The sequence below is a fragment of the Kockiozyma suomiensis genome, assembly GCF_038497685.1.
Source record: "Kockiozyma suomiensis strain NRRL Y-17356 unplaced genomic scaffold V2V93scaffold_21, whole genome shotgun sequence".
NCBI lineage: Eukaryota > Fungi > Ascomycota > Lipomycetes > Lipomycetales > Lipomycetaceae > Kockiozyma > Kockiozyma suomiensis.
The window spans coordinates 709-26,884 of record NW_027117684.1 but is presented as its reverse complement, the minus strand read 5'-3'; the positions used below and the strand labels follow the sequence as shown (position 1 = coordinate 26,884).

The 26,176-nt window shown below is 43.8% G+C and overlaps 12 protein-coding genes across 12 annotated transcripts; 6 read left to right on the top strand and 6 right to left on the bottom strand.

The window, feature by feature from the left end:
* Nucleotides 1-113: 113 nt before the first annotated feature.
* Nucleotides 114-1,618, bottom strand: V2V93DRAFT_376629 (mitochondrial carrier domain-containing protein). Its single transcript, XM_066911800.1, has 4 exons — nt 1,414-1,618; nt 1,309-1,336; nt 1,169-1,247; nt 114-1,113 (listed from the first exon to the last, which is right to left on the bottom strand). The coding sequence occupies exons 1-4, from the start codon at nt 1,547-1,549 to the stop codon at nt 430-432; spliced, it is 927 nt and encodes a 308-aa protein (XP_066762969.1). The 5' UTR covers nt 1,550-1,618; the 3' UTR covers nt 114-429.
* Nucleotides 1,619-1,995: 377 nt separating this feature from the next.
* V2V93DRAFT_361565 (uncharacterized protein) lies at nt 1,996-2,679 on the top strand (the record flags this gene model as incomplete). Its single annotated transcript, XM_066908164.1, has 2 exons — nt 1,996-2,184; nt 2,239-2,679. 2 exons carry the CDS (start codon nt 1,996-1,998, stop codon nt 2,677-2,679), a joined length of 630 nt encoding a protein of 209 aa, XP_066762968.1.
* A 582-nt stretch (nt 2,680-3,261) lies between these two features.
* On the bottom strand, nt 3,262-4,622 carry V2V93DRAFT_138811 (uncharacterized protein). Its single transcript, XM_066906831.1, has one exon. The coding sequence runs from the start codon at nt 4,460-4,462 to the stop codon at nt 3,653-3,655; it is 810 nt and encodes a 269-aa protein (XP_066762967.1). The 5' UTR covers nt 4,463-4,622; the 3' UTR covers nt 3,262-3,652.
* Nucleotides 4,623-4,722: 100 nt separating this feature from the next.
* Nucleotides 4,723-8,068, top strand: V2V93DRAFT_383073 (tRNA synthetases class I-domain-containing protein; the record flags this gene model as incomplete). Its single annotated transcript, XM_066912181.1, has 2 exons — nt 4,723-4,852; nt 4,995-8,068. 2 exons carry the CDS (start codon nt 4,723-4,725, stop codon nt 8,066-8,068), a joined length of 3,204 nt encoding a protein of 1,067 aa, XP_066762966.1.
* Nucleotides 8,069-8,939: 871 nt separating this feature from the next.
* V2V93DRAFT_376619 (uncharacterized protein) lies at nt 8,940-10,612 on the bottom strand. The gene has a single exon (XM_066911799.1). It carries the CDS (start codon nt 10,218-10,220, stop codon nt 9,138-9,140), a length of 1,083 nt encoding a protein of 360 aa, XP_066762965.1. The 5' UTR covers nt 10,221-10,612; the 3' UTR covers nt 8,940-9,137.
* A 240-nt stretch (nt 10,613-10,852) lies between these two features.
* V2V93DRAFT_376617 (uncharacterized protein) lies at nt 10,853-12,685 on the bottom strand. The gene is made up of 5 exons (XM_066911798.1): nt 12,522-12,685; nt 12,299-12,465; nt 11,961-12,237; nt 11,452-11,909; nt 10,853-11,398 (listed from the first exon to the last, which is right to left on the bottom strand). Exons 1-5 carry the CDS (start codon nt 12,645-12,647, stop codon nt 11,023-11,025), a joined length of 1,404 nt encoding a protein of 467 aa, XP_066762964.1. The 5' UTR covers nt 12,648-12,685; the 3' UTR covers nt 10,853-11,022.
* A 169-nt stretch (nt 12,686-12,854) lies between these two features.
* Nucleotides 12,855-14,981, top strand: V2V93DRAFT_376614 (uncharacterized protein). The gene is made up of 6 exons (XM_066911797.1): nt 12,855-13,076; nt 13,132-13,368; nt 13,427-13,440; nt 13,506-13,532; nt 13,584-13,747; nt 13,810-14,981. Exons 1-6 carry the CDS (start codon nt 13,018-13,020, stop codon nt 14,893-14,895), a joined length of 1,587 nt encoding a protein of 528 aa, XP_066762963.1. The 5' UTR covers nt 12,855-13,017; the 3' UTR covers nt 14,896-14,981.
* A 39-nt stretch (nt 14,982-15,020) lies between these two features.
* Nucleotides 15,021-16,049, bottom strand: V2V93DRAFT_383069 (uncharacterized protein; the record flags this gene model as incomplete). The annotated part of the gene is made up of 1 exon (XM_066912180.1): nt 15,021-16,049. One exon carries the CDS (start codon nt 16,047-16,049, stop codon nt 15,021-15,023), a length of 1,029 nt encoding a protein of 342 aa, XP_066762962.1.
* Nucleotides 16,050-16,424: 375 nt separating this feature from the next.
* On the top strand, nt 16,425-18,684 carry V2V93DRAFT_376612 (LMBR1-like membrane protein). The gene is made up of 5 exons (XM_066911796.1): nt 16,425-16,613; nt 16,668-16,930; nt 16,997-17,158; nt 17,222-17,309; nt 17,365-18,684. Exons 1-5 carry the CDS (start codon nt 16,611-16,613, stop codon nt 18,409-18,411), a joined length of 1,563 nt encoding a protein of 520 aa, XP_066762961.1. The 5' UTR covers nt 16,425-16,610; the 3' UTR covers nt 18,412-18,684.
* On the top strand, nt 18,685-20,691 carry V2V93DRAFT_376611 (Alpha/Beta hydrolase protein). Its single transcript, XM_066911795.1, has one exon. The coding sequence runs from the start codon at nt 18,946-18,948 to the stop codon at nt 20,488-20,490; it is 1,545 nt and encodes a 514-aa protein (XP_066762960.1). The 5' UTR covers nt 18,685-18,945; the 3' UTR covers nt 20,491-20,691.
* A 212-nt stretch (nt 20,692-20,903) lies between these two features.
* Nucleotides 20,904-22,197, top strand: V2V93DRAFT_376610 (uncharacterized protein). The gene has a single exon (XM_066911794.1). The coding sequence runs from the start codon at nt 21,349-21,351 to the stop codon at nt 22,102-22,104; it is 756 nt and encodes a 251-aa protein (XP_066762959.1). The 5' UTR covers nt 20,904-21,348; the 3' UTR covers nt 22,105-22,197.
* A 1,427-nt stretch (nt 22,198-23,624) lies between these two features.
* On the bottom strand, nt 23,625-25,471 carry V2V93DRAFT_376607 (major facilitator superfamily domain-containing protein). Its single transcript, XM_066911793.1, has 2 exons — nt 24,996-25,471; nt 23,625-24,928 (listed from the first exon to the last, which is right to left on the bottom strand). The coding sequence occupies exons 1-2, from the start codon at nt 25,129-25,131 to the stop codon at nt 23,727-23,729; spliced, it is 1,338 nt and encodes a 445-aa protein (XP_066762958.1). The 5' UTR covers nt 25,132-25,471; the 3' UTR covers nt 23,625-23,726.
* Nucleotides 25,472-26,176: the final 705 nt, after the last annotated feature.

The window sequence follows — 26,176 nt, the reverse complement described above, 5'->3', positions numbered from 1 at the left end:
CTAGATACGGGCAAAATAAACTATTTATTCAGCACAAAAGGATACTCCTGTTGTATCTCAAAATTTATATTAGTTGATTTAATATATTTTTTATGCTGATTAGATGGAAGAAAGTTCGAATTCCTGCGATGTTGGCTGTCGACAAAATAATAATTACAGTCATATAATGAGAAATTATTCGTAGCACACAATCTAAAGTCAAAAAAATAATATTATCATTTCGGAGCCGGAAAAAAATATCAGTGTATTATTTGTTTTATGCTTATCTCCCCTTCGCAAATTACTGTCAGTGGAGTCATCAAGTCATAAGCTCTGATCTTACATATCAAGTGCGAACAACGTAAAACAAATCTTCTAGCATACTATCGCAAAATAAAAAGCATATGACAATTCCAAATAATAATAGAGCCCTAACTTCTGTTCTCCTAATCATATATATCTATCCATGAACTTAGTTGCCAGCTCAACACCTACAAAAGTAGCAGCGTTCGCAGGAAACGAGCGCATTAGCGCAGGACCAATACCAGGGAAAAATGCTTTCAGCCCTCCACTGGCATAAATTGATTTTGTGACTTTGCTGATGTTGGTATGAGTGCTCGATGACTGAAGTTGCGACTTGATGGTGTCGATAGGGTATACGGCGACCCACATGGCCACTCCCGACATACCTCCAGCAAAACTAATAGCTGCAAGTGATAGACTCTGACCAGCTGGTGTAAGCCTCTCCTTCAGGTACTCGTAAGTCGCAAAGTAGATGGCTGATCCTGGACCATCTCTAGCTAGAGTGGCTACAGATCCACGCATTAACGATCTGATTCCTCCTTCTTTGTAAATCTTTCGAACTACATCCACCGGACCAGAGTACTTCTTTACATCAGACTGTCCTTCCAGCTGGAGCAAGACCTTTATTCTTTCAAACGGGGCGGCAACAAGAGTCGTAGGCACTGCGGAGAAGAATCCCGCGGCTGAGATTTGTGCAATCGATAGTTGCCCATCAGGAGCAACGGTTGAAGCCGTGCTGACTATCCGTTTCCCCAAGTCGTAGCCCCAGAAAGAAATGGCAAACATTGGCGTAACACCGAGGAGAGGAGGAGATACACCACGATAGACACCCTAACAATGTTTCAGTTAGTAACATCTGTTTTCGTAAAATAGTTACAACACATACTAAAGCACCATCTCTAGCCACTGTCTTCTTCAGAGCATCAAAAGCTCCTGAGTAAACGCCCTTATCGGCAGTTTGGAGCCTAATGTAGATCATAGTTAGACAATACAAACATGATGATATTCTCGCTGATCTGCACATACCGGACTTTTATGAGATCAAATGGATGTCCTATAGATACAAACCGTTAGATTAAAACTACATCTCATGAACTATCACAAGTTTAGACAATAAATTACTGCACATACCAACAAGGACTGCACAGATGCCTCCGACGCCTCCGCTGGCAAAAGATTTCACCTGGCCCATGAAGGCGGAAGACTGTTGCTGAGCGTCTGCAGCAACTTGCTTCACCGCGTCTGCAATCTCAGCGTTGTCTGACATAAGTATTAGTGGTATAGATACAGAGGCAAGTAGTAGGTTCGGTGAAGAGTAGATGAAGAGTAGGAAGATGGAACAAGCTAAGTATAAAAAACTAGTACCCGGGAACCGAGGCGGAGTGCCCCGCAGCCCCGCGCGGCGCTTGTTCCCATCACCCGCGAATGGCCGCCCACCCGTAATAGTCAACTCAGGTTCCGAACTCCGGCCGGTTGCTCAGCGCCAAAAAATGGGCTCATAGTCGTAATAAATTATCAGACTGGACAAGTTATGCTATAAATATTACCGAATACACTGTATTCGGCCCTATTCTATCATACCGCAACACACTGCGCGCAAGCTCCGAAATCCTCGGCTTACCGCACGTGATTAAGTTAGTGAACGTTTTCAGCCCAACAAGCCGCGGTCAAGCATTAGCGCTCGCTATACAACCACACAACGCTGAAAGAATCATGAGCTATCAGCAAGAACGCGGATCTAGACCTGACAGAGGCAGAGGGGGAAGGAGGGGACGTAGTGGGGGATATGCGCGCGGCCAGGGCAGCACCAACTATAGATCACGGCCAAACAACGGCCCTGGCAATCAAAGCGGGGGGTATCAGAGCTATGGTAGCAGTAATCGCAATTTTTCGGATTTCAAGGTGATTTAATCTTCCTTTTGAACCAATAGAGGCGTGCGTTGACATTTATCTTAGCGGCCACGATACGGAGACAATACAAATCAAGCAAACGGGCAGCGAAACCATCGGGATGAGCAAGACATAATATTCGACCTTCGGAGTGCTCTGTCGAACCCCTGGAAAGAGCTGGAAGAGAGACTGGAGCTACCGTTTTTACAACCAGATATTATAGAGCAGGATTTAGGACAGAAGGCGCAAGAGGACGCTGAAATTCTAGCCACTAGCGCAGACGCATATGAATCTCAGCGCACAGAAGAGTCACTTTTATTGCAACATTCCGAGGGACAATTAGGCGCTATAGAGCCTCTATTTGAAGAAATTGAGAATGACACGATACGTGCATTTACAGTTCACGAAAATAATGGAGCCAAGAGTGCAGGCGCAAACCCATCATGCCTGAGAGAACCGCTGACTGCCAATGATGAAATTGCAATAGAGGTAAATATGGATATGTAAATTTGAATAGATAAAAACGAGGGCAATGTTTGTACATACAATTGAAAAGACTACTGTCAAATTCATACTGTGCTGTTCGATACAGCCTTGTGCGCGCGACGAATTTTGATACTGACTGGCATCTGCCGCGCGCTGTCCTTCAGAGTAATCCAAAAGAAACAAGTTGTCTCCCTAGAGACATTGTCCTTTAAATTCAGTTTATGAATCACGGTCTTTCAGTCTTTTTTTCAAACTTTCAGACTTTGAAGGTACATACCTTTGACTTGAGCTAATCATAAAGTTGTTCAAATTTATATTTGGCTCTTAAGCTTTGCTGTCCCTTGCTTGTTACCCATTGGTATCATGAAATCTTCACTCGCTCCATACTGTCAGAGTGAGTCTACAACGGCAGCAATAATTGATTATATTCATCTGTCTCGGAAGAATCAGAATCGGCGGCGTAATGTGCTTTCGTTTCTGAAAAGACGCTACACACTACCACTTTTCAGGAGAGAGACCCGCATAATTTATCCCTATATGGAAATGGATATTATTGGACAATTAGATATGCACAGATTTGTGGACATCCTTCGTAAACCATCATTTTCTTCTGATCAATACGCACTGATTTCAGAATTATACGAGCATATTCGCCAACAAATCGCTCCGGAAAAGAACTCTACCTCTCTATCAGAACCAGAGAATAGCGATGAGGATAAAGACTCCGGATATGAATCATCGTCTTTGGAAACATCTTAGAAGTGACAACCATCGCGGCATTCAAATTTTCAAACTAGCAAACTGATTTTAATAATAGCCCCATACACAATGCAATACAAGATTATTTACAAAAACAAACGATCCATCATATACCATGACCCTAAAAACCAAACACCAACTATTAATAAAAAATCAGTAACTACAAGAGTAAATAATATACAGTCAATAAGAGCAATGCAAGGATTGCGTTTGGTGCAACGAAACATAATGACGTTTAGTCATCTTCCCTTTCGATTATCTCCGGGATAAGCTCTCGAGCTTTTGCATACTCGTCGCGGTACTTTGAGGATGCCTTTTTCTTCAACGTATCAACATGCCGTTGTACCCATTTTAAATCTTTTTGTATATCACGAAGAGTACGCAATCCTTCCACAAATGACGCCCTCGTCTCGTAAATCCGTTTGGTAGAAAGTTCCTGCATTTGTTGCAGCTCTCGAGATTTTGAATTCAACAGTCCGGAACTCTGAGCCTGAACTACAACGGCTCGATCCAGTAATATAGCATCAAAAGCTTGTAAAATCTTGTCAGAGACGTAAGAAGTGGAGTCGAAATTTTCTTCATCTGCATCATCGTCACTACCCTCTTCACTCGGAGTTGCAACTTCTTCCTCTTCATCGTCTTCTTCACTGTCAGCATCTGAGCCCGCATATGATGAAATCGAACTAGTATCGTCACCGCTATAACTCTGATTCTCAGCATCAGATAATGAATCTCTGTTGCCGTCGAATACTGATCCTATTAGGCCACTGTTTGCACTCGGGTATCGCATGTGAGGATTTCCGCTTCCAAAGGAGTTTATCGAAGACGCTGAGTCGGCAACAACAGGCGACGCTCCGTTAGAATGGAAATATGAATGAATTGACGAAGAAGAGGCATAGGAGTATGTCGACTGATAAAGATCTATCGGGATGAATGGATAAGAAAGCGCTCGCGCCCGACGGCGAATAACTAGTGGCTGCATGTTTTGCTGTTGAGGTATTGCCTGTGGTGACAATCCATCGGCTCCTCGAGAAGCTTCACTCATGATAATTCAGCTGTCTGAAATCGAAGACACTCAAACTATGGAACAGTGGAACTGCAGAAAATGATTGTGAGGCTTGTTTGCTCTGAGGTAAGTGTTGAACATCACCGGCGCTCAAGAAAACGTTATCTTGGACACGTATTTCTACGCGGCTCAAGTCCGTCGTAGAAATGAGTCAAAAAAAAATTAGTCTATCTCCCTATATATTGTTTCCCTTTCCTCTGTTACTTCTGGCCGGCAAAGATATATTCTGAAGCTCTCACATGAATTTTTCAAAGGAAGAAGAAAGAATCCTTGGTCTCTGGAAGGAATGGGATGCTTTCCAGACCAGTCTCAAACTGTCTGAGGGTCGTAAGCCATTCTCGTTCTACGATGGTCCACCTTTTGCCACGGGTATGATATTTCTTTTTTTGCAATTGGACTGCTATTTTATCTCAATCGTCTATTTTGATTTATTATTTTAAGAGTTGTCAACGCTCAAATTTACTTGCATATATTTCTCTGCTGTCTGCGACAATTACTAACATACACCTAGGTACGCCCCATTACGGTCACATTCTAGCTTCCACCGTCAAAGACATTATTCCTCGTTATGCGCACATGACTGGTCATCATGTCGAGCGCCGTTTTGGCTGGGATACTCATGGACTTCCGGTCGAACATGAAATCGACAAGAAGCTTGGAATTACCGGCAAGGAAGACGTCATGAAAATGGGTATTGCAAAATACAACGCTGAGTGTCGTGCCATTGTTATGCGTTATGCTGACGAATGGCGTTCGACAATTGACAGACTTGGTCGCTGGATCGATTTTGATAATGATTATAAAACTCTTAATCCTACTTTCATGGAGTCCGTATGGTGGGTGTTTTCGCAGTTATACGAAAAGGACTCCGTTTATCGTGGATTCCGCGTAATGCCGTACTCTACTGGATGCACCACTCCTCTATCCAATTTTGAGGCACAGCAAAATTACAAAGATGTCTTGGACCCTGCTGTTGTCGTTGCATTCTACTTGAAGAACGACCCTGAGCACAAAACCGCTCTTCTTGCGTGGACTACTACTCCCTGGACTCTCCCTTCCAATTTGGCCGTGGCCGCTAACCCGTCGTTTGAATACGTTAAGATCCACGATGAGAAGGAAGATAAGTACTATATTCTTCTTGAATCCTTAATAACCACCTTGTACAAAAATCCCAAAAAGGCCAAATTCACTATTGTGCAGCGCATCAAGGGCAGCGACATGAAGGGATGGGAGTACGAGCCGCTTTTTGATTACTTTTATGAGGAGTATAAAGATGTTGCCTTCCGTGTTGTCACCGCAGACTATGTTTCTGCTGACAGTGGTACCGGTCTTGTTCATCAGGCTCCCGCATATGGTGAGGACGATTTCAACGTTGCCATGGACCATGGTATCATCAGTGATCGTCGCCCTCCTCCCAACCCTGTTGATGATAACGGTAACTTTACTAATGCTGTCAAGGAATTTGCTGGACAGTATGTAAAGGGTGCGGATCGTAAGATCATTAAACACCTGAAGGACAAGGGTCTTCTTATTGTAGATGGACAGATCAATCACTCCTATCCGTTTTGTTGGCGGTCTGATACTCCTCTTATTTACCGAGCAGTTCCCGCATGGTTTGTTCGCATTAAAGAGATTATCCCAAACATGCTCGATAATATCGCAAAGACTCGCTGGGTTCCGTCTGCCATCAAGGAGAAGCGTTTTGCTAACTGGATCGCTAATGCGCGTGACTGGAATATTTCACGTAATAGATACTGGGGTACCCCCATTCCTCTTTGGGTGTCTGATGACTACGAGGAAATCGTCGTTATCTCATCAGTTAAACAGCTAGAAGAGCTCTCTGGTTGCGGCCCTCTGACTGATTTGCACCGAGATAGCATCGATCACATAACTATCCCCTCGAAGAAGGGCAAAGGAGTTCTTCGTCGTGTTGAGGAAGTCTTTGACTGTTGGTTTGAGTCTGGAAGTATGCCTTATGCTAGCGGCCACTATCCTTTTGAGAAGAAGGATCAGTTTCATGCAAGGTACCCTGCCGATTTTATTTCTGAGGGTCTTGACCAGACCCGAGGCTGGTTCTATACTTTAGTTGTTTTGGGCACCCACCTGTTCAATACTGCGCCGTTTAAGAACTGCATTGTAACAGGAATAGTGTTAGCTAGTGATGGTAAGAAGATGTCTAAGCGATTGAAGAATTATCCAAGCCCTGAGCTCGTTATTGATCAGTACGGATCTGATGCCTTGCGGCTGTACTTGATCAATTCTCCCGTTATCCGTGCTGAAACACTGCGTTTTAAGGAAGAAGGTGTGAAGGAAGTGGTTTCGAAAGTCTTGCTTCCGTGGTGGAATTCATATAAATTTTGGGAAGGACACGTTGCGCTGCTACAGAAGAACGAAGGCCGTGAGTTCATGTACGATCCAAGTCTTGGTAGCGATAACGTTATGGATAAGTGGATCCTGGCTTCCCTACAGACTCTTATTGAATTTGTGCATGCTGAAATGGCCGAATATAGACTCTATACTGTTGTGCCACGTCTGCTTTCACTTATCGATGACATGACTAACTGGTACATTCGCTTCAACCGCAAGCGTCTAAAGGGAGAATCAGGAGTTGAAGATACCGTGGTAGCCTTGAATACTTTGTTTGAGGTCTTGTATACCTTGGTTTTAACTATGGCTCCATTCACTCCTTTTTTGACTGAGAACATTTATCAGCGACTGCGCCCTTATATCCCTAAAGATCTTCTTCCTGAGGATTCGCGTTCGGTTCATTTTTTGTCGTACCCCAATGCTCGAGCTGATCTAGCAGATGAAGCCACTGAGCGTGCGGTTGGCCGTATGCAGAAGGTTATTGAGCTCACTCGTACTCTTCGAGAGAAAAAGACTATTGGTCTCAAAATTCCTCTTAAGACGCTTGTCGTTATTCATCATGATCCTCAGTATCTTGAGGATATCCGCGGATTGCAGCAGTATATTATCGAAGAACTGAACATCCGAGATTTGATTTTGACTTCAGAGGAGGAGAAGTACGGCGTTGAGTACCGCTGTGAGGCTGACTGGCCGACTCTTGGTAAAAAGCTTAAGCGCGATATTGTTCGGGTGAAGAATGCACTTCCCAAACTGACTTCTGAAGAAGTCCAAGGATTTGTTGAGACTGGAAAGATTACTGTTGACGGTATAGGGCTCGTCAAGGGTGATCTGACTGTCATCCGTGGTCTCAACTCTGAGAATGTTGCCCATGGCCAGGACACAAACACTGACCAAGATGTTCTCATCATTCTGGACACCAATATCTATCCTGAGCTTAAGACCGAGGGTTTGGCTCGTGAGATCATCAACCGCGTGCAGCGACTAAGGAAAAAGGCCGGTTTGAATGCTACTGACGACGTTCGCGTTCAGTACAAAATGATTGAAGACGGTAATGTAGGACTTGCTAATGTTTTCGTCGAGCACGAGGCTCTTTTGAGCAAGGCTCTGCGCCACCCGATGGAGAAGCTGGAAGGAGAAGCGCCTTCGGGTGATGTCATTGCTGACGAGGAGCAGAGCGTGCAAGAAGCAAGATTTACACTTAGATTGTTGACACTATAAAAGCCTTTTTTTTTTTTTTTTGATCTGTTCATCATAATTGTGTATGAAGACAAAGTGTATAAATTTATCAGTTGCTGCTATTGTATATCACCATAAAGAATTTTTAAACCACTAAGTTCCAAAACAAATAGATTACACGAAATGGAGGATCTCTAGAAAATATTAGCGATATATCTTTATGCATTTTGAGTGCAGGGCAGACGCTGCAAACTGCATGTAAGGGTAACTAGTTGCTTTATATAGTGTATCAATATTATAATGCTGTTATTTATAAATAAATTGGCACCAAGTGGTTTGTACCGCAATTGGCGTGTAACAGAGGCGTTTAAATATTGAGATGTTAACAGGTTCTGGTATCTGGAAAAACGGCACCCTAGAGTTTTACGAATATTCCGTAACAAAATCTGTAGACATTCAAGGTATAATTAATACCCACCTGGCCCAAATATCTGAGATTAGAACCAAGGATCAGATATAATGGAGTATCCAGCTCTTGCATAACTAAATTTACGGCTCGAAATGGAGTAAAGAGTTAGATTGACAGATGTGAATCTAAACAAGAAGCCATGGGAAATAGAGATTGAGAGGGAAGGCATGCCAGATTTTAGAGTGAATTACAGTGAGCCGCAAAGAAAAAATAACAGCTAGGACCATACTAAGGAAAAAGCACCGTTTCCCGTCCGATCAACTCTAGTTAAGCTCCTTTAGGCCTACTTAGTACTGCGGTGGGAGACCACGCTGGAATCGTAGGTGTCCTAGTTTTTGGCTGTTTTATTTTTTATAATCTTTTACCTTTTTTATAATCTTTACCTCTTTTATAATCTTCACCTCTTTTTTTTGAATCTTCACATATTATTTACAAACTGTATTTCTCTAGTATATGTATTTATATTATTTACAAACTGTATTTCTCTAGTATATGTATTTCTATAAATCTATCAAAAATTTGAAACCTTATATAACAGTGCCGAAATAAGCAATACACAAATCAATATACGAGGCAATATACACACGGTATTAATCTATCCTATATCGTGCATACCTATTAATCTACCTATATCGTGCAGACCTAATAGTACTTTCCCTTCAACTCTTCAGCATATGGAATATTGATATATCCCTCAGGCGATTTGTTGATATAGAAGGTATTGCGGTCGTAAGGAGTCAATGGCAAGCCCTCCATAACTTTAGCAACGAGATCAGGGTTGGAAATGAAATGACGACCGAAAGCAACCAACGATTTACTGTTCTTCTCGGCAAACTCGATAGCGGTAGCAGGAGTGAATCCGCCGGCAGCCACCCAGGGACCGGACCAGAGCTTCTTGTAAACCTCGGATGTCTCGCCTTCTTTGATTTCACGATCGAGGTAACCAGACACACGCGGTTCAACAACGTGAAGGTAAGCGAGGTCGGGGTGCTTGCTCTCTAGCTGTGAGATCAAGTAAGAGAAGGTGGGGTAAGGATCCTTCATACCCATTCCCTGGATCTCGTTGAAAGGAGACAAACGAATGGCGAGCTTTTCCTCGCCAATGGCTTCGGCAGCTTTATCCAAAATATTCAAAGCAAAGCGTGTTCGGTTCTCAACAGACCCACCGTACTTATCAGTTCGCTTGTTTGAAACATCCTGAATGAACTGATCTATTAAATATCCATGCGCACCGTGAATCTCGACACCGTCAAATCCTGCGGCAATTGCATTCTTGCATGCCTGAACAAATCCGTCCTCATACTCTTCAATCTCTTCAAGAGTCAATTCTTCAGGCTGTGGAAAGTCGCCCTCTTTTATAGGACTAGAGGATCCAACCTTGGGAACCTTTTGGCCAGGGTTAGTTCGGCCAAGAGCCCAAACCTGCAGAAACATGTAGCTCTTCTTCTCGTGGACTGCGTCTGTAATCTGCTTCCAGTGCGAAATTTGCGACTCTGAGAAGATACCGGGCACATTAGCGTAACCACCGGCATTAAAAGTAGCATCGGTGGCCTCGGCAATTAAGAGTGTTCCAGGAACAAGAGCCCGGTCACAATAGTACTGGCGCATCAACTCCACGATTGGTGTTCCGTCGTCTTCGCTACGGAAGCGAGTAAGAGGAGCAAGCACGATACGGTGCTTAAGCTCCATCGTTCCAACTTTCAAAGGCTCGAATAAAGCAGGCATTGTTAATTGTACGTTTAGATCGGGAACACACTGAGGGAGATTGGCCGTCAGCTACAATGATTTTTGTACAGGAGGTCTACGGGAAGCTATATAAGCGTCTGACAATTTATAATCAGATTGCTAAGCATTCTCGAAAGGCGTTTTCCCAGGGAATTTCCGCATAAGCCGTGTCGCCGAAATTTAGTTTCGAACTCCGAGGACCTCTCAGAAATGCCACTTAGTCGTAGTAAGCAAGCCCTGCAAAAACCTAGAGCTGGTTTTGCTCATTCGGCTGAGGCTATGGCCAATCTGAGAAACCGAAGCCAGCGCCGGCAACTTCCTTGCTGCACAACTTAATTGGAGCAAAGATAAATTGCAATCTGGGTGCAAATAACCATATTGGTGATGGTACCTTGAAACGATTGGAATAAGGCTGTAGACATGATCTGCTGCGTAGATCTCGAAAAATTTATTTATGCTTTTTAATGCGCATGTCAGAGATGTCCGAAAAAAGTCAGACCGTGGAACTGATATAGTACCAATTCATAAGCTCATATTGTATCACCTATTTTTTGAAAAGGCTTTCTCAAAAAATAAACCGCCAGCAGCTAATCTACTCTCATGAAGGTGACTTGTAAGGTACAGAAAGGGTCGGCAAATTTCGTCATCTAAATGGCTTAGTAATTGAAAAATGGCAATTAAAGTTTGTTTTCTAGAAACAGAATACGTTCCGGCCGACAGGCTTACAGGTAAACGTCTCCTATGTCATTTCATACGAAGCAATTTCTATCGGATTCTGTACAGTTTTAGATGATTTACAAATTTATCTGTCCATCCAAGCTTCGTCGTCTCCGGAAAGGGCACTGCGCAATGCCCCTACCTCGGACAGTGCTCTGAACCCTCCAGACGGCATTAGTCTTACAAGCCGACTTCGAGCATAAATATTGGCTTTCAAAAACCCTTGATCCGTTAAGCTTATGCATGCATTTTCGACATCGTCATATCTCCACTGCATCTCGGGGATATTGAAAGGGAATACCGCAGGCTCATCCGCGGATGCAGGGGTTCCTGATTGAGCCGCCACAATACTATTGTAGCTACGCGTAGATAGCTTAATTCCGAGCAATAATGAATCAAACGACAAATCGTTCGGTCTCTTCTTGCCGGGTTCTTCAGGCTTTGTTGCAGTGAGTTGGCTTCTAAAAATCAATTAGCATGGCTCGTTATTAATTTATGATTGCAAGATACGCACATTCGTCGAAAAAGGTTCCGCAAGAGTATGATCGCACCCTTTGACCGCAGTATCACAAACATCTTTTTGGATATGAACCAGTCAAAATACTTAATCAAATGAGCATTGTAAGCATATATATCACCTCCTTTCAATGCTGTCTCAAGCGGTCCAAAAATCTCTTTTAAGGTATCGCCTGCTACTAAGTATAGCTCAGGTCGCGTACCAATACCTAGTAATAAACTTGTCGGTATTAAATACGTGAGGATAGCTCGTTGATTATTAGTTGATGACGATAAGCAGTTGTCAAATGCCCACAATAGATGTTTTCGAGCTCGAGCTAATTCCTGCCTAAGAAAGTAGAATCTGCCGAGATAATATCTAAAGGTCACTCGCTGCGATCTCGGATAATTTGAGAAAACAATATGCGCCGTGTGAATATTGGAAAAAACATTGGCACATGCCGTCGGCTGATTAAGCTAATGGAAATGTTAACAGCAGTTCAAGTCACTAATCATTAGGAGAGATACCCTGAAATATGTTCTGCACAATAAAGTAGAAATGTACAAAATAACATCTTTCTTGCTAAGCAGCTCTTGATCTGGTGAATAGCGTTCGCCGCGGATAGAATTGAAAATTTTAAGTAATATTATTGAAACTTCGTTGATTCGACCCAGTTGATTCATTGCTGTGTCTCCAGCTACTGAGTCAAGATAGATTGCCGTGTTTGTAACAACTGTGGCCACATTACGCACAACAGGCGTCAAAATTGCACCCTGGCGGTTTCCATATGCAACTTGTAGATCACTAAAGCCCACTTTGTTTAGAATTGTAAATATAATTAGCATATCAAATTGCCCAAACGCACTTGAACAGCTTTTCTAGAAGCGGGTATGAATTTTCAATATCCGAAGAACTCAGGTCTCGCACAAATTTGAGATACGTTATAATGAACTCAACAAATCCAGGCCAGTCACCAGAGAAAAAATTCCGCGATTCAACTAGCTTTGAAATTGCATCATCTGCTTTAATCCGCTAAAATATTATGTTGTGTTAGTTCAGTCTATTGGTAATGTTCGTGTTATACTCACACTTCGCAGATCCTCTTGAAGCACTCGTAGATCTCCAGATTCGATATTGACAATCAGGATTTGTTCTAGTATCTGTGGTGATGAAAGGTTACTGCCAACGAGATCAAGGAATCGCTGCACTGACATTGAATATATCTATCCTGTTTTATCGATGCCGGATTATGGGTCCAAGATCAGATTCTTTATGTAGGCGCCGCACCCCCTGAAAAGCCAGAGGTGTACACAGTCATCCGTGTTTCCGCTTCCATTTTAATTATTAAATTAACAGCCAATGCGTTTATTCAAATAGTGGGTATAATGTAACTGCCGGATGCATCAGTAGCAAATTTACGTGACTGATTCTGCCTGGTCTTAGATTTCCCCATAGCTTTCCGACAAGAACTTTCTGTTGTCTACTATAACACAAATTTGATAATATTTCTGAGATAAATAGGGGCCTTGGGTGGTTCGTAGGTCAATTTCGAATCTTTGCACCTTATTCGCTCGTTAGTTCGCGATGTCTGGTCAACCAGTCGATCAAGTAGACGATGATGATCTTTTGTTTAATAATCTCTAGTACGATCTTGCTTTTACTCTTTTATATAGCTTGTTTTTGCTAATATAGCTCTAGTGGGGACGAGACTCCAGCGTTAAAAGAGCCTATTAGACGTACGCAGCCAATTAATAGCTCAACTGAGAAGCAGCAGGAACATGATCGTCAATCGTCTGAAGAACCGCTAGAACAATTATCCCAGAACTCTCTACCTCCTCTTGATGGATACAGTAACAGCAACCAAGGTATTGACTTGCCGAAATATCAATTAGCAACACAGCCGATGGAGAGCGATATTGGGTCTAGCGATGACGGGTATGCATTGTGTGTTCTTGATTAGCGGCAACAAGCTAATTCTTTATCATTAATTTAGGAAAATGTTTATCGGTGAGCCTTGCATCTATCCAAAATTTCCTTTTTAGACTGAGTTACTTACACGTTATGGTATGCAGGAGGCCTCAATTGGGATACCACCGATGGTCAGTTCTCATTTTGGCAAACAGCACTTCTTGAGCTAACAACCATATCAGAAAAACTTCTTAATTATTTTTCTCAGTTTGGACAAGTTACAGATTGTCAAGTCATGCGTGACCCTGCCACCGGTCGCTCGCGGGGCTTTGGGTTCTTAACGTTTAAAGACTCAAAGTGCGTTAATGCTGTAATGGTGAAAGAGCATATTCTGGATGGTAAAATTGTAAGATTAATGCCGAATGCTATAACGTAAGAGATTGAAACATCTAACTTAAAATTTGCTAGATCGATCCAAAGCGTGCAATCCCAAAAGACGAGCATGAACGAACATCAAAGATCTTTGTAGGCGGCGTCGCCCCTGGCGTGACGGAGCCTGAATTCCGACAAACATTCGCTCAATTTGGTAGAGTTATTGACGCAAATCTAATGATTGATAAAGACACTGGTCGGTCGCGAGGATTTGGTTTTATCACTTTCGATGGAGAAGCGGCGGTTGATAATACCTTGGCCCATTGTCCCCTTGTTATTGGAGGCAAAATGGTTGAAGTAAAGAAAGCACAACCGAGAGGTGCTAAAGAAGGATATAATGACGACACCAAGATGGAGTCGGTGGGGGGTAGACAACAATCGCAATACCTAAGCTACGATGGCCGCGACTACGGAGCGGACGCGCAAGGGGATGGTACGGCGGTGGATTATAATAATCCAGAATCCTACCCGAACGGTATGACACCTTCAATGATGGCCCAGTACTGGTATCGTACACAGTTATATCTAGAAGCTCTTGATAAGCTGCAGGCAAACGGATATGAACCTTCAACAATGGCTTATGCTTATCAGCAGCAGCTATTACAACAACAACAACAACAGCAGCAGCAGCAGCTTCAACAAAAACAACGCCCACAAGAACAGAGTGAAGTTTTCCACATTAACATGAGTGAAGATACTATGCAAAAGTCCGGTACCGTGTCGCAAGCGGCAGAGCCTGGCGGTGATAGCCCAGTGCCCACTGGTCCATCTAACATTCCTACTGGTCCATCCATATCAATACCTAAAGGCCCTTCAGCATCGGTCTCAAGAGCTCCGGTGATTCCAACTGGTCCAGCATCTAGTATACCTAAGGGCCCATCGGGGGGGCCGCCTACAGGCCCTGCAGGTATGCAGCAGCACCGAGAGCGTCATCACACGCCGGGATCAATAGGCAGTCCCCAGAGCTCGGAAGATGCAAGTGTCAAACCACCGAGCGGGCCAAAGGCTTTTCGGAGTCAGCAATTTACAGCGCCTTCAGGCCCTCGACAAAGCGTGCCGTATAATCGTGGTAGAGGTAGAGGGGGATATGGGCGAGGCGGTTATCACCCTTATGCGCGATAACTGCCAAAGCATTGATGAAGCGGAAATACGGTAAAAGAATGTATACAAAATATTATTAATTATTTATAATATTACATGCCGAATCTGCTTAGTTGTACAGTAACGATATCAATCCCCAAGTGTAATTATTGTAACATCAATTTAATTCCCTTAACTCCTGGACTCCGTTTGATAGCAACAATAGAAATCCATAACACAAGTAAAACATGTCGAATCATTATCATAATATATATGGTCCGAGAGAGAATGAATATCGATAATGCCATCGTCGATAAATAAACGCCCGACATTCTCAGTCTTCGCAGTCTCTTTGGTGGTCTGAAACCAGCGTCTCGCTCCATTTCCTTCACAGATCTGGTGCTCATCGCGTCCCTGACTGGGGTAGCATCAACGAATCTCAAGTCCAGTAAGTGCTGGAACTGTCCGATTGAAGGCCTGAATTTTTCAGGATTATTAAAGTCGCTGGTACAGCTATATATTAAGGCAGCCATGAGCCATACAGCTACGATGATAGTCAGATCGACGACGCGAACAATGCCATATCCTAAATTTCTTCCAATTTTTCCTTTCTGTCGCATATCCGAGTAGTCAATTCCCCAGAAAAAGGAGTATAGTTCATCAAAACTTATTTTGTCGTCCGAGACCGAAGGAAGTGTAGTGACTTTGTCGAGATATTCATGCCTCAGCTGGCTGCCTTCAAGTCGTTTTGCTCGCAGTTTCTGGTTCTCAATGCGAGCTCGTGAGCGTAGCACTTTGCTTAGGTCATCGTAGTTGTTGTCTAGGATTCCCTCGTCCGCCATCATATCGCTGCGGTCGGGGATGTCAGACTCGGTTGAGGAGACAGAATAGTGTCTGCCGATAGAGATGCTCCTGCGACCAGGAAACAGCATAGTACTAGTGCTGACTGTACCTCGAACGTCTTCCAAGGCACATTCTTCAAGATTGCGCAGGTTTCGGCTGGGCACATTGGAATACGTGCCGGCGTTGGTGACGTCGCTGGTGATGCGCAGAACCTGGATAGACGAGCCGCCTTCGAACCGTTTGGGGGATGTCACTTTTGGAGACGACTTCGGCGAGATGTTGATGTCGTCACAGGCTGGGGTGTTTTCCCTATTGAATACTAGGGAGATGCCGCGGCTGTGTCTGCGGGGCATTGTGGCTCGTTAATTAAAGCTAGGGACGTGTGGGATGTCAGTGTGACTGGCTGCGAAGGGCGAGAGACGAGCGAAGTGGTGAGAAGATGAAGGATAGTGGGTTAGCTGCAAAATGAAGGATCTTGAGAAAAAAAAGGAGCCGAAATAGCGATGGTGATGAAGCTGGAGCAGCTGTCGTCTTAATCCGGGTCGCCGGTGAGCTAACATCTGTGGTGCTAAAACCGACGTTGTGGCTCGGGCACGTCGCGTATCGAGCAGCTAGCGCGATGGGATGCGGCTTCGGTGGCGGTTCGGACTCTGTCCCTGGTTCTGGTTTGGGCCTGGTTCGGTTTGTGCTGCTGTTGTGTCGTCTATCTCGTCTCGCCTAAGCCCGGTCTGCCTTTTTTTTCACCCTTCACACCTCTCTGTTCTGTTTTTTTTGTTTCTTTGCGTGTACGACTCTAGTGTGACGTGATCAGACTATTGTATACGCAGACTGCTTGCTGTTGGTGTCGTGTCGACCTGCATTTTCTCTGCCTTACCTTTTACCTTAAGCACCAAATAGGCGGTAATGTTCCAAAAATGGTGCGCTTAGTATAATCGAAACTCTCTGGATGTGTTCTAATTTGTATCATGCAGTTGTGGATATCAGTCTTTGGTTTTGGCATAATAGCCGTCTTTGTCGTATGGATCATAAACTATTTTTGCACCTTCAGACGGGCTCCAATCTCCCTCATCCTGGCCGTCTTCGCCGCCTGTTACATCGCGTTTTCAATAATTTTACTTGTACCTATTGATCTCGCTACAACAACTTCTGATTATCAGCCCCTACTATACTTGCCGCGAAAAGCAACCTATGCACTATGGCGAATTATTTACTGGCTATCATTCGCCTTGACATGGTTAGCAAATACTACAAATATTATGTATACGAGTTATTGTCACTGACTTATATGTATTCCGTATAGGGTTATCTTACCAATGACTCAAGCTTTTCTCGAATCTGGCCATAAAGATCGCAGAAAACGATTACGAGAAGCTCTTAGATCTAACGCGCGGTACCAACTCGTACAGCTCAGTCTGGCGCTAATTGCCATGGTCTACTTTATTTTATATTCTGGCTTTTATTTGTACGTTTCATCAGTGGTATTTCATTTCAAGTATTCAAAATACTAATTTTGACGATGCCGCAGCACATCCTTGAAGGCAATGGCAATTGCCCTTTCCCACAGCTATTCTTTGATTTTATCTATTATTTTCCTTGGAATAGGATTAGTTAGCGTATGTTTTTGAATTTTACAAGCAACGAGGCCTGGCTTAACAAATTGTGAATTAGATCCCCCGTACGCTGTACAATCGCTCATCGGCAGACAAGCGGCTTCAAGTGCTGGAAGAACACGCACCGACTCTAAAAGATCACCAAACGGAGTCTCGGATGCAATACAGCGATGTTTCGTCCGAAGTCCGCGCTCTTGAGCCAGTTATGGATGGTCCGTATGAACTGTGGATCATGGAATTAATTAGCGATGCACAGGATGTTGTAGCTGCTCCCCCGATAAATCGGATGCAAGTCACCGAGGAATATTTGTCCAATCTCACATCTAGATTGCGAAAGTGCAGGCATCTGTTCGATAGATACGAGTATGAATGGAACCTTCTGATTCTGCAGGCTGCAGATTTGTTGGATATTATTGCCAGTCGGCAGACGCACTCACTCAAATTTCGCTTCCGGCGCAGCAAGCTGTCGCCGTCATTGGCATATTTCTACTATGTCTGGATTAAGCCGCTACTTTTTAAATTTTATGCTTTAGCGACGGCAGCATTTTCAGTTTTGGTGGTTGTTTCTGAATTGTTGGAAGGAACTGAATTTTCGATTCTTGGGTTCCTGTCTTCACTATTAGATGGATTTCAGCAAGAGTTGATGTCTTTCTCTATTGTTGCTTACATGTGCCTTGCTTCCTATTCGTGTCTTGCAAAAGTGCGAATTTTTAACATTTTCAATCTCGCACCACGACACACAGACACGCGATCTGCAATTTTTTACGCTACGCAGATCTGTCGAATGACTATTCCTTTAGCATACAGTTATGTTAGTATGGTTCCTCCCCATGTACAGTCGTCAGTATTTGAGGAATTCTTGCAGCCGTCAATTGACTTGACCCCGCTCGGCAAATATTTTGTCAAATGGCTGCCGCGCTTTATTCTGATCCCTGTTATTGTTTCATTTTTTAGTCTGTATAGCAGACTTCAACAGAAACTTGGATTTTTAGACAGCTTTGGCGAAGATGAGGAGATAGTCGGAAGCCGGGCAGAAGGAAGAGATTTGATCTCGTATGAGCTAAATGCCAGACGTATTCGAGCTGAGAGCCGACAGGTGCAATAGTCAGCTGTAGTGCGATACATGCAGCTGTATATATCGAAGGGATGTTTCTGTTATTGTTTTGGGCGGTTTTGGTAGATTGTTAACGCATGGATATAATTACACTAGTGAAGCATTTTATTGACGTAATCGTACAAATAGTCTAAACTGTCTGCGGGTAAGGGCTGATACTGTATAAAGTAATTTGTATTTTGAGCTATATGCATATTAATCACGTGAAATGGCGTGAGCGAAAGAAGGACGGTCGCCAGAAAATCTCGAGCTCAAGCAAGTCCCAGCTTATCGGCTGCTTTGTCAACCGATGTCAGTTGATCAAATTGGCTCTGCCTCTACCTGACTTCATTTCCTCTTCTTCCTCTTTTCAATCAGTTTCCACTACACGTCGGTAGACCGGCTCAGCGAAACAGACTGGGATCAGCCAATCGCCAATTAGTCGAACATACCACTCCATCAGCGCCCACAAAATCTCTGCCAGAATTCTGAAAAACTTGCTCATCAACTGCTCTCTTCTTCCATTGCTGACTCACAACTTCAATTATGCCTCGCGCTTCGATCTCTACATACATGCTGCGATCTGTGAGGCGTGGCGTCTCTTCTTCTGCAAAAGTCTCTCAGGCTGCAGCAGCTGCGGTCCGCCGGCCAGCAGTAGCTCAGCAAGTGCACAGCTCAATTTCGCACCCTCCATTGCAGTCCTCCTCGGAGCCTCCTTCACCGCCTTCTCCATCTAGCCCGAAGTCTTCAAATCGGCCCATGTCTTTTCCTTGTTTAGATGTTCTTGAACATCGCACTCGGTCTTTTGACACTGGCCCTGAGCCAACTTACTCTCGCAATGTTAGCGGCTACGAGACATATCATTCGTCTCAACCACTTCGTCTGGATAATGGTGGCATTTTACTCGAATACGACATCGCATACGAAACCTGGGGGACTCTGAATGCTGACAAATCAAATGCAATTCTTCTCCATACCGGATTATCCGCCTCTTCCCATGCCCATTCAACTGCTAAAAGCCCGAATCCTGGTTGGTGGGAGAAATTCATTGGACCCGGTTGTGCTATCGACACCGATAATTTTTTCGTCATATGCACAAATGTGATTGGCGGTTGCTATGGTTCTTCGGGGCCGTCATCCATTGATCCTGCTGATGGCGACAAGTACGCTACTCGTTTTCCCATCGTCACCATTGACGATATGACTCGTGCCCAGCAACGATTGATTTCCGAAGAACTAGGAATTTCCAAACTTCATGCTTCTGTTGGTGCGTCGATGGGTGGTATGCAGTCTCTATCTTATGGCACTCAGTTCCCTGATCTTGTTGGTCGTATCGTCTCCATCTCCGGTTGCGCTCGCTCTCACCCTTACTCCATCGCTATGCGCCACACGCAGCGTCAAGTTCTGATGGCAGATCCTAACTGGCGTCGTGGGTACTATTATGACGGCGTACCTCCTCATGCCGGTATGAAGCTTGCTCGAGAGATCGCTACAATCACATACCGATCCGGACCCGAATGGGAGCAGCGATTTGGACGCAAGCGCGCTGATCCGCGCAAGCCTCCTGCTCTTTGTCCTGATTTCTTGATTGAGACTTATCTTGATCACCAGGGCGAGAAATTTTGTTTAGAATATGACCCTAACTCGCTATTGTATGTTTCAAAAGCGATGGATTTGTTTGATATGTCTCTCTCTGTCCGTCAAAAGGCTATCAAAACAAGGGCATTAACGAATTTCGAAGACGATGTCGCTACCGCGACGTGTGCACTTCCGCATGAGCCGTACGAAGAAGTTGAAGAGAACGCCGACACACCTCATCAACTAAATTTTGACGAAGCGCGTGACGATTTGGTGGCCGGAATGCGCGCTCTCGTAGACACGCCCGTGTTTGTTCTGGGTGTTGAATCCGACATTTTGTTCCCGAGCTGGCAGCAGAAAGAAATTGCTGATGTATTACGCGAGGGTGGAAATGAAAAGGTGGAGCATCTTGAGTTGGGGTCGGAAGTCAGCTGGTATGGCCATGACACATTCCTGCTCTCGATTGATGAGGTCGGACAACCAGTCAAGAAATTTTTGGAAAAAGGTTTGTAAATGATTGCACAAAAGTAAGAAATTGATTTGGAAGACTTTCAAGGATGCAAAGGGTTTTTTTCTTTTTTATGATTTATAGTATGCATATGGAGCTTGGTTTGCTTTTCTTTTTAAATTTATTGGAAATTTGCATGATATTCTTGATTTAGAATTTTAAATCATATACAAGTTATTGGTATATTAACAAATGGATTTTTCTCACTTATCTCGATTTAAATTTATTTATTTTATTTTATTGCAGAATTTGTTATCATGTAGAATGCTATTTGTGAGGCAATGAGTTGATGTCTCTCGAAGATAAAATAGCACAGGCCAAGAATGGTCTATACAGATGCCCATATTGTTCGCAGAGATTTGCAACAATCAGATGGACATTTTTGTGGTGATTTAATTAGATGTCATATGTGATGTGGTTCAAAGTGGCCGAAAAGTGACCGACTCGCATATTGAATACTTTAATTACAGAAAGCTAAAAGCGACCGCTTTCTGAACTTGACAATGGGTGCAACCGAGTCTACTTAAACGAGCAGAGCGATTTAAGTCTTAAGTCCGCAGAGGATGAATATTAAATCCGCAGAGTCCACAGAGCGAACAAATTCTGAAACAATTTTATAATACTCGATATATCATACACGATATCCCTCGAAAGATTCTCATAATTGAGGTCCTGCTCTACAGTTTATTGCTTTAGGCTTGGACAATGACATCGCTTCCCTGCAAAAAGTGCGTTTCTGGCTTTGTGCGCCAAGGCAAGCCGCAGGGTGCCGAGACCAAGATTTGTGGTCGCGATGCCTATATCAGCCCACCGGTTCAGGAGCCGTCTAAAGGAATAACTGTGATGATTAGTGATATCTTTGGATGGAAATTTGGAAATTTACGACTATTGGCAGACACATACGCCAAAGAGGGAGGGTATACTGCTTACCTCCCCGATTTCATGCCCTGCACGTGAATTGTCACTCATCAAACCGTCTTCCGTACTGTATGCTGGCTGGCAGCAAAGATACTGATAAGAGTCTGAATTTTATAGTCCCCGCTCTAGATCCAAAGCTGTCATCCTACTTCCTTCCTGGACCTCCAGATGAGACACCTGTGTCAATGGTTGGTGGTATTGTTAGATTACTTCCCCAAATACCCTCTCTCTTCTCGGTACTCTTCTACGCTGGCCGACCTGCCGTCACAAGACCCGTGATTGGTAAATTTCTTACGCAATTACGGCAGGAAAACCGGTCTACTCCCATATTTGTCGTCGGTTATTGCTGGGGTGGTAGATACTCCATGATGGCTGGCGGGGAGGATGCAGATCTCGCAAAGGGCGTCGTCAATGCTGTCGCGGGATTACATCCCAGCAACATCAAAATTCCCGCCGAAGTTGAGAACGCTTGCACCCCTTTATTTGTTGGCGTTGGGGAAAACGACAATATTGCTAATGCCATTTTTGTAGAGAAAGTTCGCAAAATATACGCTGAAAAGAACGTACCGTTCGCAAGTGCCGTTTATGACAAAGTTGGACACGGTTTCTCTGTGCGTGGTGATACGTCGAAGAAGGAAGTCTTTGCTGCTATGGACCAGTGTATGAAAGATCTTTTCAACTTTTTTGAAAAGTACGCATAAAAGATGAGAGATTGCTACTTCAATAAGTAATTTAATGTAACTATACAAATATCTCATGCTGCTAGAAGAAGCATTTTTACTTGCCGAAGGTCCTAAATTAAAATTTCCAAGTCGCGTTTTTATATCCAATGGCTTTGAAATTATTTATCTATAAAACAACATGATATCGTGCATGTAAACGTTTCACATCTTGAGCAGTTATTCACACGCGTCATTCTCGACAAAGCACGGTTTGTCCCGCAATGCCATGGCGATGCTGCCGACGCGAATGCTGCAAGAAATCGTCAACTTAAAAAACCGACATTTATGGTATTCACACACGTAAACTAACCATAGTGACATTAGATTTAGCATTCTGAGATTATCGGAATATAGGTGAAGAATGAAAAAACTCATGTTCGCGCTGAGTAGCGTGCTAATAAGTCGGTTAAGATGCTCTCTTCGTCAAAACCTGTGGCCACATCTGACACACTTAAATCGTTCATCATCCGCGCCTACTTTTTAAGGGATAACTGCAATGGCGACTGTCGTTGCATGTGCAGCCGCTGTAGGTGCGGACTTTGACGTTAAGATTGGGTTTGACTCTGCTAATCCGGCTCTAATCACCTCAATTGTATATTTAAAGTTCATATAAGCGAAATGCAATTATCATTTGAGAACCGGCGTGTGGTGAGCCTTGGAGTACTGTGACTGTCGCATTTGCGCGGAGCAAAATAGCAAAACCGGAATACTCAGGTTGCTGAGCTATAAAAGTTTTGATAGATATTATAAATTGAAAAGTTGGTAAGAGCAACGAGGAGGAACATTTTTTTCCTTCGTTATATAATATGCGCGTCATAAAAAAATTTATGTAGTACGTGGTATACATAGCAGAGAGATCTTAATAATCATGAATTAACCGCTACATTAATAAGCGCTAAAAGTTCTAATTGGAAAAAGAATTCAGACAATCCAATGTAAGGCAATAATACAAGTTCGCGCTTTTGAAAGGATACGTTCAGGGGAGATGCCAATTTTGGCTATGGCATAAGGGAACTTAGTGCACTGAACTTAATATTACTTTCAGCTAGATAAGCTATTAAGACAGTGCTGACAGCCGACTACTACTTTGTATTCCAGTTACTCCCCAGAAAACTCGAGTATTGAGCGCCGTGAAAGTAAAAGATATGGAATGGCGAGAGTCCACGACACATAGATAACTACAAAATGGCTATAGCTCCTACTCAGTCCATTCGTTGGCGATGCCGCCTTTATATTGCCAAGCATGACTTCCAAGTAATTTTTAACATGGTTCAATATCAAAAATATATAGGACGAGAAAGCCCGACGGACAATGCAGTGACCCCAGACATGCTCTTGGACGGGCATTACTGACATGATATTTCTAGGGCATGGGATGGACTGATCGTGAGGGCGGCAAGGAAGAGTAAATTGTCTATAAAGTAAATTTCTCGTCCTTTAGATTAAATATGTTTGGTAGCAAGTGAAATCCTTGACTAGCTCCGTTATAGCAAATTAAATTCATGAACTCGAATAAATTATTATTAAGAAGAATGTACTACAAGCTATTTACAGTTCGAGCTAATGGTCTCATTCAAGAGAGCAGAGAAGAGACTTTCCCACTATTTACTCGCTCGCTGCTCGCGTCGTCTGAGAATAAAAACAAGGGTTATAAGCACGCAGCCAACCAAAATAGAAATTCCAGAAAAAATAGATGTACCCCAGTACTTCCCTCCGTTACTAGAGACGATTGCACCCGCGATCGGCAGTCCACTGAGGGCACCGAGTGAGCCGGCAGCTGAAATAATACCCCATCGCGTACCGATTTCTCGAATTGGCGAAATCTCGGCAGCAATAGCTGGCATAACCGAGACAGCAGACCCAGAGAAAAACCCATACAATGCAGCAAATAATATGATTGGTACATGGCCTGTAGCCGGCAGCCACAAGGCCAGTACGAGGATTCCCGTGCCAACACCGGCGACGATGAAGACTTCAAAGCGACCGATTTTATCGGCAAGAAATCCGGGAATTAAACGGCCAAAGACAGAGGCCGCGTTCAAAATGGCAATCAGATAGAGCGACAAGCTCTCTGAGAAGCCGTGGGCTACCGCATGCGATGGGATATAGCCAATCGGAATGAAGAGGCCCCAGTAAATAAAAAACATTGAGAGAACTACCAGCGAGAACTGAAGGGACTTGAATGGAGCAATATAAGCATTATACATATTAAAATGGTGACTGTCGTCTGCCGGCATCGACTTTGCAGGTCTGATGCGCGAGTTGACTGTCAGGCAGGCAACGATTATCATTCCAGCCATAAGAAATCCAATAGCTCGCACAGCCCAGCCAAATCCTGAACGTGCTGTAATCTCGCGAAACATTATTGGCATGATTACGCCGCCGAGGGATGATCCGCTGACGGCGATGCCCATGGCAGCACCTCGTTTGCGTCTGAACCAGCCTGCTAAAGCGCCGAGACAGGGATTGAAAATCAGTGAGGCGCCAATAGAAGTACAAAAACCCTGGGCGAGCATAAATTGGTAGTACTCCTTGGAGACAGAGGTCGTGAAGACGCCGAGAAGAAGCAGTATAGACCCGGGTACGATAAGCATGCGAGGGCCATATAAATCATATAAACGACCGATGATGAAGCCTGGGAAAATCAAAATAAAGGTTTCAATAGACGAAATCCAAGCTACGGTCGAGGGTGAATAATCCGAAAGTTGATTTGCCATGTAATACTCATTGAAGACGCCAATGACGTTGATGTAACCGAAAGATACAAAAATCCCACAAAATGACCCCACAACACACAGCCATGCTGCAGAAGGATAAGATTAGTCTGAGATAGCTAATAGGGAAAAGAAACAAGCATTTGGTCTTATTACCCTTCTTTCCTTCGTCTGGTGGGTACAGCTCATGGGGCAGAAGCGATGGAATAGAGGGGTCCGCGATGACTGACTTCTCTGACTTTTCAATGTCGGCCGACGACTGATCTCTGTCATCAACAGGTAACTTCTCCATGGCTGTCTCTCTCTATTTATTAACTATGGAAGTTGAGAGATACGAGAAATATGCCGTAAAGAGTGTAAGAAAATTCGGGGGAACAGTGGATTGATCATCTTTTTAATGATCGAACGAACGCCTTGACCCCACGGATTTAACCATCAAAGAACCGCGGATTTGTGAACACCAGAGCGTACTCGCGCGAGACTTATATCACAATAAACATTCTCTCTAGCATTTGTGCTAAATAATCGCTGACTCCTTAATGTCAGCAAACGCAGCATAGAAAGCAAGAGTACACTATAAGAGCATTCGGACAATTGGTTTGCCCTGTTGGCATTTTTAAGTCCGTTGTTCCTCCTCCATTGTGTTTTCGCATACGAGAATGTGGATAAGGGTACTTACTCGGCCGAGATCACGAGGTCGCCTGTGTTGTATTTGCCAGTTATATATATAATAGTTTTTGCGTTAGTCAACAGTCATCTGCTGCGCTGCACCAATGTATGTATACGGGCGAGGCACTACTACCTCTCTAAATTACAATATTTTGGCCTGGGGCCGCAACTGTCGAGTTGTAGAAAAATTATAAGTAAATATATCGGTTTAGGGTTGCTTAACAACAATGCACAACACTACAAAGTGATGTTCTTTATCGGCTGCTAGATTTGCTTATCTACTTTTTTCGCATTTATTAGGACGTAGTAATAGCCGAATGGTTTTAAATGCAATTCAATTCAGCGTAAACCAAAGTGATTTCTCTTCGGGTCCTCATTCCAGCGCCAGCACGGAATGCGGTTCAGATTTCAGAGCATAGTTCACTCTTTTAACACTTGAAGCCGAGCGCATGCTCTATAGATTCAACACTACTCCTTACTTGGCTTGTTAAGCGCCTCGCATCTTCTAATGATCCAAAGCATATTAGCAAGCGCGCAGCCCGAAAAAACAGCCGCGCCTCAGTAAATTCACCCATTGCTCGCGACAATCGCACCAGCAATAGGCATTCCACTCAGAGTACTCAATGCACCAGCAACAGCAACTTTACCCATATTGTTCCAATTTCTCA